This window comes from Emydura macquarii, unplaced genomic scaffold (genome assembly GCF_026122565.2).
Source record: "Emydura macquarii macquarii isolate MOO-44397 ecotype Brisbane River unplaced genomic scaffold, CSIRO-AGI_Emac_v2 contig_968, whole genome shotgun sequence".
NCBI classification, from domain to species: Eukaryota; Metazoa; Chordata; order Testudines; family Chelidae; genus Emydura; species Emydura macquarii.
Window position 1 is genome coordinate 17,011,324 of NW_027131105.1, and position 13,838 is coordinate 17,025,161.

The 13,838-nt window shown below is 37.4% G+C and overlaps 1 protein-coding gene across 3 annotated transcripts in view; it reads left to right on the forward strand.

Annotated features, from left to right (window-relative positions):
- NR2C2 (nuclear receptor subfamily 2 group C member 2) overlaps positions 1 to 12,513 on the forward strand; it is a 71,338-nt gene extending 58,825 nt beyond the window's left edge. For all 3 annotated transcript variants that reach the window (XM_067544344.1, XM_067544343.1, XM_067544342.1), the window contains one exon: positions 1,506 to 12,513. In XM_067544344.1, coding sequence (XP_067400445.1) covers positions 1,506 to 1,680 — 175 coding nt within the window. In that variant the 3' untranslated portion in view covers positions 1,681 to 12,513. The remainder of the gene's footprint in view (positions 1 to 1,505) is intronic.
- Positions 12,514 to 13,838: the final 1,325 nt, after the last annotated feature.

Consider the following 13,838-nt stretch of genomic DNA (forward strand, 5'->3'; position numbering starts at 1 on the left):
TCTAACTTCTGGTAGGGAATAAGCTTCTAGAGCACATTACTTTTTAGGATGAAAGTGACCCTAGTGTGGAGCACCTTTCTCTACCCTCACGCAAATGCCTGGGGGAACTGCAGCAAGAGAACCCACAAGGTGGTGGGGCAGGAGCGTCTATTCCCCTGTGCATCAGACAGGTGGTCTCTGTACTGAGCCCACATACGCCAGCACAGAGGGCAGTGTTTGGGGTAAAAGAATGGGCCACTGGAGCCACAATTATGCAGATCCAGTAGCTCTAACACAAATGGTGCAGCCACTTTTCCAGCTCGTTGGTTGGAGAAGGGATTGCAGAGGGGAGGAAGTCTGTGCTTCAGTCTTTGGCCACGGCCATCTTTTCAGGGATGGATTTATACTCCCAAGACCCCGCATTCTTCACCTGCATGAAGCCTAATTACTCTGGCTTTATGCCTGTGAAGTGAATTGCACTACTGAAAAAATAAAAATCCTTTCCTATGCAGTTATACTTTTTAATAAAGAATGAGGGAAGGGAGATGCATAAAGGGCCAAATTTCCTAAAGACTGGCCTCCATTTCTCTGAGAGCAGTTGCTACCCTCCAGTTCATTTGTGGATGAATTCAGAATACTTGCACTTCTGAATAATTGACTGCAGGCACAAATCAGGTAGATAGATGAAAGGTATTCAAATTTCTGCCTACAAAAAGAAAGAAAGGCCAGACTTCAATACCCTTTACAAATGTATCCTCACATTTACAAGAGATGGTGTGTTAGCAGAATTGGTTCTACACAGAATGTTTTCCACAGCTAGCCATGAACGATCAAAAGGTATCCTTTTATTGTTAGAGGGCTTTGCTGTGATACGCTTTAAATAATTTAATCAAGAAACTCATTTATTTTTATTTTTTGTCATGTATCCCTGCCATTTAAACATAGTAGATGCTACCAGAATTACTGTATACTAAAACTGCTTTAAAAATGTCAGAGGTGGTATAAGGTTAGCTTCTGCATATCTGTATATTTTAGTTACCATCTTTACACACTAACAAAACATGGGGCTTGGGACTAACATAAAAGCAACAGATCCCTCAGAATCTCCTTTTCTCATGAGATATTTCTGCTTCCTTTTTATACATACTCAATCTCCTCTTGCTATGTTTTTTCATTAACAAGTTGCTGGGCAACCAAAAGTGATACTATATAAATTATTTAAACTAATTAAGCATTTTGCTCTTAAAAATGTGAAAATGTCCTCACTACTCAGTATGTGACATTGTCTTTAGCCATGAACCACTTGCAAAGCTGGGAATTTCAAAGACAGTAGACTTTTCATTTCATTTTAAAGTAGAAGAATAAGCATAGACATTCTTTTCACAGTAGTTAAATTAACATAAATTGCCTTTCTTCTCCCTCATGAGTTACTTTAATAATAAAAGCAGACCCAGTTCTTTAGCAGTACAGCAATTTAGCTTTATTTGCATTATACCTTTTCATAATCTCCTGAACTTCTTTTACAGGCTAGCTCGGATTCTAGTTCGCCTGCCAGCACTTAGACTGATGAGCTCTAGCATTACAGAGGAACTTTTTTTTACTGGTCTCATCGGAAATGTTCCAATTGACAGCATAATCCCATACATTCTCAAAATGGAAACAGCAGAGTATAATGGTCAAATAACTGGCACGTCCATGTAGTGGGAACAATGCATCTTGATGGATCAAAGTAATTTTAGTAAAACCAGTAACTACACAATTAAGAGAGAGAGTTTTTAAAAAAACAACATTTTGGTATGTACAAATATTTCCAACATGTTATCTGTTTCCTACCAGACTGTTCCTTGTCTATTTATCTCCAATGACAAAGTATAAACAGCTATTAAAACACCTCCTACAAGGACCCTTTTTCAAAACACAAGGAGTGTTTTGATGCCTTTTATTCAAAAGGCTATTGATTACTGAACATACTTTTAACAGGCTTTGTATTTAGAAATTATCAGTGGGCAAAATAGAGTTTTATAATGTCAGAGATTAGTATTAAAAATTGCTAAAAGAAGAACAGTATGTATATATTTAAATTTTTCCTTGGAATTAATATCTAATAATTATCAGGGCATAATGATATTAGCACTTTCTAAGCACTTCTTGTCAAAGCTATAATGTCATCAACATTCTACTTATGAGCAGGGCAAATGGAAAATTGCATATGTTTTTAGTCAAAATGTTAGTGATTTCTGTGGAGGCTACAGGAGACAATCATTTATACTACAAAACAATTGTTGTTAATAAAGTTATGCATTTAATAGTAAAGTGGAAATTTAAAGCAAATTTCTACTCTGTTAGCACTAAACTCTGCTAAATTAGTGAAAATGTGGTTTATTTGATGTAAGCATAATGACTATAGCATAATTAGCAGCATTAATAAATGCTATAGAAATTGCCCAAACTGAAACACAGAATACCAATTTCTTGCCACAGTAATGATAAAACATTCAGATTCCTTAAAGTTTCAGTTTCAGCCTGGCATAGATGTTTACACAGTCATAATAGATGTTATTCCAACAGGATACCTTTTGGTTGTGGGAGATCTCAGTCATTAACTGGCAGGGAAGCAATCCTTTCAACTAGAGCCATGCACTCCTCTGTGTGTGTAAACTTTTTATATTTCCAAATTCATTCCTTCTATCTGAGGCCCTGCATGACCCTCACCATCCTAGGAGCCAAAGCAGATGATTGTGACTTTGTTAGAACCCATAACGCTGATGTCAGCTAGAGGGATAAGTGCAGAATATGAGGTTCTCTTCCTTCCCAAGGGACTTAGTATCCCGTCTTTGCAGTGCGAACTGTCCTCTTTTGATCCAGTTCTCAGTTGGAATATTGGCTGGGTTTATATTCATTCATGTGCAATTACAGTTAATGACCGATTGTTTGGAGTTAGAATAGTAACTACCTTTGTTTTTATCTTGGGTAAGCAACCTATCAAGTTGTTTTCTAGTACTGACCCGTTCCTGCTAATATTGCATTTATTTTAGTATAATTTATTAATATTAACACTGAATATTTTAAACAATCAAAATTCATTAAAAATGCATTTTTGTCAGAAGTTATACCTACATTAAGCTGATTCTTGCTTATTACATACATTTATTAATTACTTTAATGAATTAACATGGCAGTGTCATGTTCTACTTGCATACTTGTGTGTGACAAAAATATAAATAATGAATTCAGCACTTTTTTGTTTCTGGTATTGGCATTGATTGAGATTGGCATTCCTGCAGCATTGGCTTTTGTCTCTTAAGGGGCTGAGCTATAGCCAAAGGACTTTGAGCAACTCCATATGAACCTACTAATGTATTAGCAAGTCCTGTCTTGGTACAATTCACCCTTATTGTAAGGCTCTCATTTGTAACACTCATTCTGACAAATAAGACTATGTAATTTTAGCTGCTCTGTACATTAAACTCAATTACAATCACCATCTTTATAACGTTCAGAAACCTTGGTTCACAAGAAGGGTGATATAGACAGAGTGCAATGTCAAGACAGACATTTGAGGTATTGCGCCATCTTCCTGGGCTTTTGTTATAGTAAATGAAGTTGTCATTTCTTTAAAAGTGACAAGAAGCCCTACATTTTGAACATCCTTAGGCCAGCTGGAATGCAGAGCTAACCCTTAGCCATTATATTATAGTGTCACTGCTTGTAGGATTGTGTCAGCACTTCTGATATAAAACCCCTGTTTTAAGGGTTTATTCCTTGGCCTTAGAAATTAGTTGTGGCCTGAATTTTAATGTACTAGGTACTTGCCTTAGAAACAAAATTTCAAAGAAAAGTTGTGGCCATTTTTGTGCAAAAGTGAATGTTAGGGTTTACTGTTTAGCTTGTTTGTTTAAAAACTATATAATGCACATTGAAATGCTTTGAGGGGCTTAATAGCAAAAGATTAGCAGGTGATATAATTTAATTACTTATAATATTTAGTAAAAATCATTCAAACAGCCAAGTAAGCATTGTTAGTAGAAAAATATGAAATATTCATAAACAAAATGTATACTAAATCACTGGAAATCAAAGTTTTTCCAAATCTTATTATAAACTTGAGACCATTTTCATGAAAAATGTTGTTTGGATATGTACATTTCTCAAGTGAAAAGGTCTCATTTGCTGGTAAAGATGAGCCCAGGTTTGAGTAAAACTGGCTCCTCCGTTGAAAACTTGCAAAAATTTGTGGTTTTTTTAATTGTGAAAATAGCCATTTTGAAAAAGAAAACCCACATAAAACTAAGCTGTGAAGCAAAACCACATGAAACTGCAAAAATTTATGCATTAAATTTTATAAATCAAAAATGGTTAATTTCACACCGCTCTTTTAACATGTATAGAATGCATGCTACAAATAGGACTATACGATTCGTCCCTTGTTCTGCAAATAGTTCCATGGACTTCAATGAGACTTTACGTAGAGTAAAATCCTACTCAATATGAGTATGGGTATTGCAATTGAGCCCATACTTCGGGTTTATTTTTAAAAAGTGTAAATGTATTTAATGGCTAGAGTGAAGTAGTTCCATAATTACACTTTTATTTTAAAACCTGTAAATTATCACCTTTAAACTATGAAGACTCTCTTCATGTAATATCACTGGCACGGTTTGTCAGATCCGAGTTCACCGAGGCCCGATGCCATTTAAAAAAAAGAAATTGTTTTCTGTGATCAGATGTCATTTTGATTCTAAGACAAACAGTTTAGATTGTAGAAATTTGGACAGCAGATGGTAGATCCCACAGTTTAGTGATATTCAGGATCTTAGCTATTTCAAATAAAAGTTACAGATAATAAGATAAGTGTGGATATTAAGCTTCATGCTTCTGGTTCACATGCTGCTCAAGAGCTACCACTAAGACTGAGCCAAGGAATTGGTATGCTGTAGAGAGAGAGACGCTGTAAAAGAGGCACTTAAAATATTATCATTCTATAAAATAATGGGCCAAACTCCAGTGTGGTGGGTGTGACTTTTTTTATACCAAACCACTGACATAATCAAGCCATGAAGCCATCTGAACTGGCTCCAGAAGGACCACCCTAATATAAGGGTGATCTATCAGAGGCATAGAGCTGATTTAGGGGTTCTTATGCCATTTCACTGACCTGTTGCTGGAATAGCAAGGGAAAAAGGCATTGCTGGGGACAATGGAGCATGACCAAGTTGCTCCTGCACTATGCTAATTGTTGGCAGTTCCTTTTGGCCATTGCAACATTCATGGTGTTTTAACATAGCACAGGGGGGATGGCCTGCACAGAGCAGCTCCCAGTATTATAGGAGTTGAAAGGTCAGCTTTCAGTCATTTTTGCATGCTATTGACCCACACTCTTTGAAGTTTGGCTGACACATAGGATCTGATTGCACATTTGCAAATACTAATTTCCTTGCCTATGTTACTAATAATGCATTTGATCATTAAAACTGAAATCATATTACGAATGTAAATTACTTTCTGCCCTTTATTGGGTTTGTCTGTGTATTTTTTTCCACTTCTTAAGGATTGGACAATGAGAATAGATTAGTCTGGTTCACTTTGTTTTCTAGTCAGTTTCACTTTAAATTTCTCCTGTCCAAGCACAAAGCTGCACTTTTGTATTGTAAATACAGATTGGAAATATTTTTGTTTCTTTTTTTTTCTTTTGAAATAATGACAACAGAATTATTGGAAATATTTGTGTTGGTCTTAAGTTTGGTTAAAAACTTATTTTTAGAAACCTGATTGTATGGCCAGATTTGACCTGACGAAATTAGGAGCCAAAGTATCATAATAGCCTGATAGTGGTTCTAGAAAATCTTGCATCCAACTAAAATTCCTGCTACCACCTCAGATTAACCCATTTTCAAAACCTTTTAAAATCTCATGCTGCTTTTAAAAGTAAAGGGTTTTTAACTCAATAGAAGTGTCATAGTGGATTGAGTTTCACCTTCTTTGTATAGCAGTAAGATTTAGTTCATACAAAAACTGAATTCTGTGTTGGCTGAAATAGTTTGGAATGCAGTGAGTGATAATAGTTCAGTAATTCCCAAGTCTGTTGACCATCAGGGTATGCTGTGAGGCCTGTCCATTTTCCCATTCTTTCAAGAAAGATGTGGGTTTGGAGTTTGTATGTGGGTGTAAATGAATGGTTATTGACAATTATGAAGGGTTAATTTGCGTAAGCAACATTTGGTCTATTTTTATAAGATTTGTTATTGTTTCTAGTGTATATGCTCCTAAAGCAAACAGGCATATTTAAAAAAATCTAAATAAAAGCAATTCTCTTTAGTCACACTAATGGGTCAAACTGCAAGCAGGACTAAGATTAGATTGTTTTCCTTTCACCTACACTATTTGTAAATTATCAATTTCCCTTGGAAGCCAGTGGTGTTACTCTGGTGCAAAACTGGTAGAAGGGAAAGGAGAATCAGATCCCAAATCTTTAAATGGGGGACATAGACCCAGATTTTGACTCACTTTAAAAATGTTATAATGTGGACAATGTTTAGATTATAAGGGCCCCATGCAGCAGAAAACTGACTGCTGGCCAATGGACGTTTTGGCTGGCTGTGTAGTCACAGATGTCAAGACTCATCATTGACCTACAGCCCCTTTACCCTGCCATTTCTGACACAAATGGGCCATAGTGGCAGGTATAAAGCCCACCAATGAATAGAATTGGCTCAAGGGGGCTTCTGTGCCAGGAATAGAGCTGGGTTTGCACTGCCTCCCATAGAAGCCTTTGACACAGGGTGTGTTCTGAGTTATATTCGGGTAGAAGGAGGCATGGCCAGAGCACTCCTTTGCCCTGATGATTTCCCAATGTTGCAAAACCCATGAAGGTCCTAAACTGCACCAGGGGCTAACCAATCTCTAGCATGTCCTTATTATGAGATGTTTCTTCCTTGGTAGAGGCTGTGTAATGCTGAAAACTGCACCCTTTTCATTGCCATGTGTAGCAAATGGGGTTATTGAAATGATGTTGGGAGACACTGAACATTTTCAGAATATTCTCCCACCTCCTAAATGGGTGGGAGTGATGATTAGGATCTTTGACTGACTGACATTTAGTTAACCAGGGAAGAATTTTAAAAGCACACCCTAGCTTAAAGAGCTGACTGACAATGCCATTGTGAATGAATTTTAGCCAGGAAAAGGGAGGGGAGGCTGTCAGGCTTAAGATTCCCCTATAGCAAGTGATGATCAGGAAAGCCCTTCTGCAATAGCAACAGGGATGTGGGCCCCAATCCATACCAGACAGTGCAGGAGTTAGCACTGGTATGAGTACACACACACTTCAAGCAAACCTTTAACAAACTAGATTCTCAGAACTGTGGTGACATCACATTTAAGGCACCATTGACATAAACAAGAAATTAGCAGATGTCACAGTTCCTACCATGGCATCAGCTGCTCATTGCTGCTGTTGTGGGATGTCTGCACATACACAGGGAGAGAGCCAAAAGTATAGCACTACTGCTCCAAGGCTTACAATGCAGATTTATCAGCAAGGACTTGGAAGCTCAAATCTCCCTATAAGCAAAGGATTTTCTTTTTAATTTTGTTTTATTGTCCTTAATTTGATTTGAAATCTGTCTCTTCTCTTTCACTCCTTATTTGGAAAGCATAAGAAAGGTGTGTGGGTTTGTTTGTTCCTTCTTCCACCCTTACCTCTGCACAAGCAGAGAGATGAGGAGAAAAGTAACAAGTAGCCTCAGGTACATCTCAGAATTTAGTTCTAGGGTTGCACCAGATCAGCCATGATAGCAGCAGCTCTGCAGCTGTCCTGGTTGGCGCCCTGTGTAAGCATCGACTTACTGCGACAGTAGCAGAGGAAGTCTTTGAACACATTCCCCCTTTAATTCTGAAGTTATGTCATTTAAAAAGTATCAAGTCCCTTCGAAATAAGGCTATGCTTATTGTTTTACTAAGAATGCCCTAATCGCCCTTGTTAGCCTGTGTGATCCAAACCCACCTTGATGGTTATCAGTATTAAATGTGAAATTATTTTTGTAAACATTTAAAACGTCCATCTTAATGAAGATGGAAGTTAAATACCCATACACAATTTTTAGAAAGTTAAGTCAAATATGTCAGAACTGGAAAGCACCATCGCCTAGAATTGCCTTACTGTAGGGCTCTGTGTTTTTGTGAAATCTGTACTGTATATATCCATGTCGCTATATCACAGTGTTCCATATTTCCCAATGTCTAACTTACTCTTTGGGTTATGTGAGGACTTTGAAAATGGCTTACTGTGATCTTTAAATCCATACTTTTCCTCCCCCTTCTTTTTAAAGGAATACAGTTTTTTAATATTTCTTTGTGCCTTCCATCATTGTGTATTTCTGCATGTTTAGTACTAGAGCTCGCTCACGTAGCTAATGCATATGTACATAGTTGTATGTGTGTGTATGAACGTGTTTATATCTATTCGTCTAAATATATTATGTACAGTGTATATAAAGTGTGTATGTATATTTGTACAGATATGTAGCCATGTATTCACACATTTTTATATGGTAAAAGAAAGCTTGTGATTGAGTTGCTAATAGGGGGGTTCCTAGTTTTCATTTCTTGGTCCAAACTCAACTTAAACAGACGCATCTCCATTACTTCAGTAGAATTCTACCCGTTTCTAAACCAAGATTGATTTGGCTCTTTGTCTTCAATGCTTTTTAAAAAAATTTCAAGTCATTCAAGTTATTTTCTCAGCTTTTCTCATGGCTGGTAGGGAGCCATCCAGCAGAGAGTTAGTAGAATCTACAATTCCCAAGAGAAAACATGAAGTAAAAGTAGGCAGTAAATATTCCCATATATTCTTGATAGACACAGAGGGGCTTTTCTAGCCTTCTGAGGATGTCTGTTTATAAAGTTTTAAAGTGTTTTCTTTGTCTCCAGTAGTGGCTAATTAGAAGAAAGGCTGCCAAATATCTTTGAACTATACCCCACAGAATAAAGTAAAAGGCACAATTCAATGCATGGTGCAGTAAATGTCATTTCTAAAATCTTCAATAACTGTACCATAACAGCCATGTCATAGAGTTAAGACCGGAAAGGATCACCAGATCTTCTAGTCTGACCTCCTGTATATCACAGGCTAACACCACCACCCAGCGACAACCAAAATTAGACCAAAGTATTACAGCCCACAGGAAACTAAACTATTCTGTGCCACAGGCAAAGAATAAGAGGAACTGAGGGGTACCAGAGGGCCCTAGAAGGGCAAGGAAATGATTGTGAGATGTACCCAGATAATCCTGGCAAGTGACCTGCATCCACATGCTGCAGAGGGAGGCAAAGAAACCCAAAGGTTGCTGCCAGTGTGCCCTGGGGGAAGATTCCTTCCTGACCCCACATATGGCAATCAATTAGACCCTGAGCATGTGAGCAAGAACCAGCCAGCCTAGCATGTGAAACAGAGATTGCTTGGTGCCACCTCAGAGCCCTGATCCACCCTGCCCAATGTCCCATCTCCAGCCATGTCCATGCATGGTGCTTCTGATGCTTCAGAGGAAAGACATTAAAAAACCCACCCAGAATACATTTGGGGAGGGAATCCCTTCCTTACCCCTGCAGTTGGCCAGCTGAAACCCTGAAGCATGAGCTTTTAGGAACATAAGACATAAACCAGAAATGAGCCTCAGAGCTGCTGAGCCCTGCCCTTACCATTAGAAGCAACTGTATCATACCTCTGCACTCAAAAATTTGTCTAGCTCTCTCTTAAAACTAATTAAGCTGTTTGCCCCCACAACTGCTATTGGAAGGCTGTTTCAGAACCTCACCCCTTTGATGGTTAGAAACTTTCTTCTAATTTCTAGCCTGAATTTGTTCATGGCCAGTTTGTGTCCATTTTTTCTTGTGCCAGCGTTGTTCTTGAGCTTAAATAGGTCTTCACCACCCCACCCCATCCCGGTGTTAACCACCGTAATGTATTTATGGAAAGTAATAGCCCCTCTCAACATTCTTTTTGCTAAACTAAACAAGCCAAGTTTTTCCAGTCTTCTCTTATAAGACAGGCCCTCCATTCCCCTGATCATCGTAGTAGCTCTTTTCTGCACCTGTTCCAGTTTGAATTAATCATTATTTTAATATGGATGTCCAGAATTGTATACAATATTCCAAATGGGGCCTTACCAGTGCCTTGTACAATAGCATTAATACTTCTCTATCTCTACTGCAAATGCCTCGCCTGATACATCCTAGGATTGCATTTGTCTTTTGCACAGCATATGACATTGGTGGCTCATACTCATTCTGTGGTGGATCCACACACCCATGTCTCCGACTTCCTCTGTCACTTCCAACTGATGAGCCCCAAACTTGTTGCAGAAATTATTATTAGTCCCTAAGTGTATGACCTTGCACTTTGTACTGTTGAATTTCATCTCATTTCTGCCACTCCAGTCTTCCAGGTCATCCAGATCTTCCTGTATAATATTCCATTCCTCCTCTGTATTGATGATGCCTCCTAACTTTGTGGTGTAAAATTTCAGGTTTTTTATTAATCAATATGCTGTTTATATGGAAATTTAAATTAGAGTAAGCCCCAGGTTTAGACTACATTCCTCTGCATGATATTTTTTGTTTCTATCACAGAAGAGCTGAGAGGAGTGTACGGAAAAAGTCCCCTCATGTGCTCTAGTTCTATTAAAAAAGAGATCAGTGGCAACTTAGACTGAAGGAAGTGATCAGTCAGAGGTATGTAAGGGAACAGAATTGTCCATCTGAGATTCAGTGTTTAATGTTTTCTTCAGTATGTTAAAAATAAAACAACATCAGTTAGCTATGCAGTTGTGGAAATTAAATGCTCAGAAAACTGCATAATTATCTTGTTACTGATAAAGACATGACGGGCACTCAGAACTCCTTTCCCACAAAGAATTTCTGAAATTCATTTTTTTCTGAGATTAATGTAATTATTTTTGCAGAAGGCTTTTTATGTAAATCCAAGTTAGTTGAAAGGAAAATTAACAAAATCTACTGACTTTTCAGTAATTTAAGTGGTTAAAATATTCTCTCTCAGAATAATTTTGTACATATCATGGGCCCAAATCTTTGAACACTCCAAATGCTCAACTCCCATTGCCATCCGAAGTCAAGGGGAACACCTCACATGTGTAAGCTTTTACAGGATTAGGCCCTTGGTTGTAAAGTCTTTGCTGTGAAGAATACTAAGAATGTGTTCCTTTTTGCCATGCCGTTTCATAAATATATGTAGACTTTGTTTCAAATATTGACTTTGTGAAACATCCATCTTTTTAACATTTCAAGCCCAATTTCTGAGGCCCTGTGCAGATAAAACTCCCATTTAAATCAATGGGAGCATTTCTTGCATGAGTTGGCCTTCCTTTCGTGTCATGACAATCATACCGTTTGAATATTCTTTCTTTTCTGTTAAAAATAAAATGGAAACCCTCCCCTCTTTAAATGCTTTTTTATTTCAGTAACATTTTTTATGGTTAAGAAATGGATTGGGGTTTTGATCAGCAAAGCAGTCATTTCAAAGAATAATAATTAAATTGTGAATTTAAAAAATACTGCCCATATTCTAAGACTGAAGGGTTATGGAACTCCCAGGTTTGAATTTTTTCTCTTTTGAAAGACAAAATGAGCTTAAATATAAATATGGATGAAATATGTACTGAACTATCTTGCAGAAACTACTGGATGTGAAATCAGCTTTCTGTATTTATCACAGATGGCCAAATTCTGAAAAGCACTGAGCAACTTCAGATCCTATTGCAGGTGCTCTGTATCTCTCAATAATTGGCTCATTGCACATAAAAATCTGTTCCTAGAACAATTTAGTATTGTAAAGCAGGTCCAGATTCATTTTAAGCGTTTGTTTTACAATTTGAATGAAAAAAATGGGAATGAATAGATTTCACATTAGAGGTGGGGATAACCTTTAGAAAAGTATGTTATTTATGGAGCATATTTGTTTTTATCATGCATGGAATTAAGTTCAGGTTCTGAAATATTTTTCTATAATCCATCTGTTCTCCAAAATATTTTGTAAGCTAGTTTTCAAACATTTTTATAACTGAAAAAACTGCACATTTTTCATTGTATAATAGTTGTATGTATTTGGCATTCCTATGAGCTCTGAGCTCTTATAAAAATACCCCATCTGTTATAAAAGGAATTGTCTACTATAGTCCTTGGGATATTTTTTGTAACCCTTTGTTCTTCATTGTTTAGAAAACTGTTATTTATGCCATTACATTTTAATTTCAGGTTCAAAACCTGTTAAAGCTGTTGCTTTCTCACAGCTTCTTTGTGAAATCAGCTTTGTATATGTGATGGCATTTAAAAATAATAGCATGGGGTTTTTAAGCTGAATTTTATATCTAATCAGTGTCTTCAGTCATGAAGAGAAATTTGCATTGTTGTGTTTGTATATAGAGTATTGCAGTGCATGAATTAGTGTATGCATTTTATTAAATGCTATTTAAATGTGGCATTATATTGTTGTGGCTTTATACTATTAAAGTGAATTACAAACCTAAATGTATCTGATTTTTGTAATTGCTTTATTTTTTTCTTGAATGGCAGGTGACCATTTCACATCCATGCTGAGAGTGCCAACCTTAGGGCAAAAACAATGAGAGTCCTGTAGCACTTTAACCAATTTAATTTCTGCTGGCATAAGCTTTCGTGAGCTGTAACCCACTTCGTCAGCTGTAAGGAATAGAAATCAGATCGCAGGTATATATATACATATCCAAGGCTAAGGAACAACAATGGGGAAGTAGTTGAGGCCTATTCATAACCATTGATTAGGAGGTGAGAATGTGTGAACAATGACAAGTACTTCTTGTAATGAGAGAACCTTTTCCAAGTCCCTATTTAGACCCAGTTTGATTGTGTCAAGTTTGCAGATCAGTTCAAGCTCAGCAGTTTCTCTTTGAAGTCTGTTTTTGAAGTTTTTTGTAGAAGTATGGCAACTTTCAAGTCATTTAGAGTGACCTGGGAGATTGAAGTGTTCTCCTACTGGTTTATGGATGTTTCTTTTTTTATGTCTGATTTGTGTCCATTTATTCTTTTGCATAGTGACAATCCGGTCTGGCCAATGCACATGGCAGAGGGGCATTGCTGGCACATGATGGCACATATTACATTAGTAGATGTGCAGGTGAATGAGCTCTTTATGGTGTGGCTGATGTGGTTAGGACCTGTGATGGTGTCACTAGAGTCGATATGTGGGCAGAGCTGGCAACGGGGTTTGTTTCAGGGATATGTTCCTGGGTTAGTGTTCTTTTTGTATGGTGTACGGTTGCTGGTAAATATTTGCTTCAGGTTGAGGGGCTATCTGTAAGCATGTTCTATAATTAGAATTTCACCAACCCCATAACAAATGTGAGCTCCTGGATCACTGTAACAGTCTTACCATGGAGTCACAGACAGCTCCCTAGGACACTCCAGTTAATGGCTTAGTGATAAATGGTAACTTACACCAAAAATCACAAGATATTCAGGTTTCTTCCAGGCCCAAAAGACTGGTCACGTACCCCAGATCAATTTGTATCTTACATCTCACACCAAAGACAAGAAATATGAGAAGCCAAAGAAAGATGAATACCTTTAGATTCAATCCTGTAATAAGCTAACTGAAGGTTTATGAACTAACAGAAAGAAATGAGTTACTTACAGGTTAAAGCAAAACAGCATATAATCACACATCAGTTTCAGTTTGTGATTCAAAAGGTGGCAGAGATGTAGTAATCTGTCAGCACTGAATGACTTTTTAGAGCTTAACCCAGGTCGACCCAGGGGATCTCTGCTATCTGTTTCTTAGCTCCAGCCCTTGTGAGTGTCCAAACAGCAAA